Here is a 3,364-nt window from a genome sequence, read left to right as displayed (position 1 = left end):
TATACAAATAATGTGGTGTTCATGTGTAGGTATAAATGTACATTAATATACAAATAATGTGGTGTTCATGTGTAGGTATAAATGTACATTAACATACAAATAATGTGGTGTTCATGTGTAAGTATAAATGTACATTAACATACAAATAATGTGGTGTTCATGTGTAAGTATAAAATGTACATTAACATACAGGTAATGTGGTGTTCATATGTAGGTATAAATGTACATTAACATACAAATAATGTGGTGTTCATAAATGTACATTAACATACAAATAATGTGGTGTTCATATGTAGGTATAAATGTACATTAACATACAAATAATGTGGTGTTCATGTGTAGGTATAAATGTACATTAACATACAAATAATGTGGTGTTCATATGTAGTTATAAATGTACATTAACATACAAATAATGTGGTGTTCATATGTAGGTATAAATGTACATTAACATACAAATAATGTATTATAAACAAACACGGCTCTCTTGGTGAACTTATAAGGTGTATAAAACTAATATTACATAACATATGTATACATCTTTATTTAATCTTTGATTACATGATGTGGATTCGAAAAATTTTTATCGTTTTTTCTGGAAAGACTCAGAGATAGAAAAGTGTCAGAAAACATTTGATACTAATATAGCTAATAACTAATGCCTGATGTTAAATCAGACATAGAGAATATAAGTACTACTTTTAGCATATCTGGATAGATTTATTATCAGTATATTAAACTATGAAACAAGGATAATAACGTTTATTGATTCAAGATGTGATTGCTCTTTAATTAAGTTTCTCAGCTTATTTATAATTAAATGGTATTTATCTTTTCTCGTATACTCTCAGTATGTCTTTCTCAGCGTGATTAACTGTTGTTAAAATGTCATCACAAAAATTATTATTGTTCAAAGATGGTGCTGTTTCATAGTTTCTCCTCACACAGAGGTGATTGAAAGAGGGATGACAGATCCACAGGGTTCATATCTTTAGTTTCAGGTAGGTATTTGTAGAGATAAATACCAAGAAACACTGTGAAGGTGGCAAAGATTAGGAAAACGTACTGGTCTAACAGTTGCTGAAAAGTAAAAACAAATTGGATTTTAATTCACCGTGACAACAGACATGCGGTAAGAATAAGAGTTTTAGTTAATTGTAACCTGCTATTTAACCAAATATGGAAAACATTAAATTTGGTAGAATTGAAAATTCTTTGAAAATAATTAATTTTTTAACTTCTTGACTATTGACTATGTAATTACAAAAATTTAAAACTTTCTTAAAGTCACTAAAAGAAAGAGTTCTTCAAGATAAGTTTCTATATCATAAATACTATCTTGTATCTTCTTTCGGTTTCACAGAATTTCAGTTCATCTTTTACAAGAGAAATTTCTGTTTTTTAATTCAACTTCATTACATGTTTGTTTGTTTGGGAAGTGTTTAATTGAAGATTTTTAGGTACAATGTTACAATTAAAATATTTCTTCAAAAAATATGCGATAATTTTTAAGCCAAGAAAAGTCAAGTTTTAGGTTTTCCAATTGTCAAATGCTTAGATTAATTTCCCCCCCCCATAAAAGTTGTATATATATATTCTTTGAGGCTCATAACATGGGTAGAAAATTACTAAATACTGGAAAATCTCCACACTTTTATTTCATATTTTGGAAGCTTTCAGCTTTAGTGCAATAGCAGTTGTCAGGCTACAAGTTTAATTTATAATACAAATACTAACACTGAAAAGCAAGTCACAAGATTTGAAGTTAACAAATCTCTACAAAAACATCACACCTTTTGAAAGAAAGGGTAAAAATATTCTGAATTTCCCAGCAGAAACTTTAGTGTAGTTATAAGCAAGTCAAATTATAGTGAAAAGGTCTGTGAAATTTAGAAAATCAGATATTAAAATCTGTTGCGTCAGCGAGGTCACGTGACTAGTGTCACGCCACGTTTCTAGAACCATCCTGTTCCTCACTTAATAAAACTGGTTTATTCTACCTGAATATAACTTTACGATACACTTGATTTCAACATTTGCACTAAAACAAACACTATAACGAACTTCAACAATACTCTCTGACTGCAAATCAATTACTAACTACCTACACACGTTCTCACGTCACGCCGTGACCATCTTATATATACCAGACCACCCCAATCTAGCAAATGCTAGAGCACTCCCAAAGGACTTGTGTCGCTAACTTTTCGACGGAACGAAGTTACGGAAAGTTAATTAACAAATGGAGACGTAACAAATCATTTAAAACACTGGAAAATGATATTCAGCAGTAACTGAAGAAGTTATATGACACAGGCGATTTACACGAGTAGAATTATGAAAGGTTAAACCCTACAAACAAAAACCCACAAATTTGATGTTCACTTTCTACTATCATAACCTTCAATGATTCTCAACTTTCTAATTAGCATAAATATGATCAATTTTAATCTGGAACATTTTACATTTTGTTAAAGAATCCTTTCATTTCAAAAATCTTCAAAACATTGTTAAAAGTAGTCGATTAAACAAATCTTCTTGTAACTTTTGATTTAATCGCTTTTTTTTTACAAAAGTTCCAGCCACAGATACTTGAACAACTGTAAGGAGTCGACTACAAAAAATGAAACATTACTTTCTCTCGACTCACTATTCACCATGTTCTTAAAAGAAATTTACTTATCATAGAACTCAAACTCTTTCAATATGATTGATGGGATTTCCATGGGTCCTCCAACAACATTTGTTATTTACCGACCTCACAAGCTCTACAAAAGTTAATTGTGACTCTGACAGTTTGGCTTCGTTCATTGATGATATGTTTGCATCACACTCAAGAAGATATAAAACAAATTTGCAATAAATAATCACTAGATCACTAGAGAAGTGGAGTTACTTGTAACTAAAGCAGATCAACATAAAAAAACAAAAAACGTTTACAATAAATAATCATCTGTTCAGATCACTAGAGAAGTGGAGTTACTTGTAACTAAAGCAGATCAAGATAAAAAAACGTTTACAATAAATAATCATCTGTTCAGATCACTAGAGAAGTGGAGTTACTTGTAACTAAAGCAGATCAAGATAAAAAAAGTTTACAGTACACAATCATCTATTCAGATCACTAGAGAAGTGGAGTTACTTGTAACTAAAGCAGATCAAGACAAAAAAAAGTTTACAGTACGCAATCATCTGTTCAGATCACTAGAGAAGTGGAGTTACTTGTAACTAAAGCAGATCAAATTGTTACATCCAAACCACCCTTTAACAACAAAATCAGGCATTTTAAAATCTTTGGAAAATGGAGAAACAACTAACATCTACAAATCTGGAACAAGAATTTATAGTCCAACCAATACAACAG

General features: G+C 30.3%; 1 protein-coding gene across 3 annotated transcripts in view; it reads right to left on the bottom strand.

Annotated features, from left to right (window-relative positions):
- Positions 1-524: 524 nt before the first annotated feature.
- The window catches only part of LOC106476157 (solute carrier family 2, facilitated glucose transporter member 1-like), a 19,426-nt gene continuing 16,586 nt past the window's right edge, over positions 525-3,364 (bottom strand). For all 3 annotated transcript variants that reach the window (XM_013936826.2, XM_022380093.1, XM_022380094.1), the window contains exon 11: positions 525-1,080. In XM_013936826.2, the coding sequence (XP_013792280.1) occupies positions 928-1,080 (153 nt within the window). In that variant the 3' untranslated portion in view covers positions 525-927. The remainder of the gene's footprint in view (positions 1,081-3,364) is intronic.

The sequence above is a fragment of the Limulus polyphemus genome, unplaced genomic scaffold (genome assembly GCF_000517525.1).
Source record: "Limulus polyphemus unplaced genomic scaffold, Limulus_polyphemus-2.1.2 Scaffold9937, whole genome shotgun sequence".
NCBI lineage: Eukaryota > Metazoa > Arthropoda > Merostomata > Xiphosura > Limulidae > Limulus > Limulus polyphemus.
This window is presented reverse-complemented; position numbering and strand designations above follow the sequence as displayed.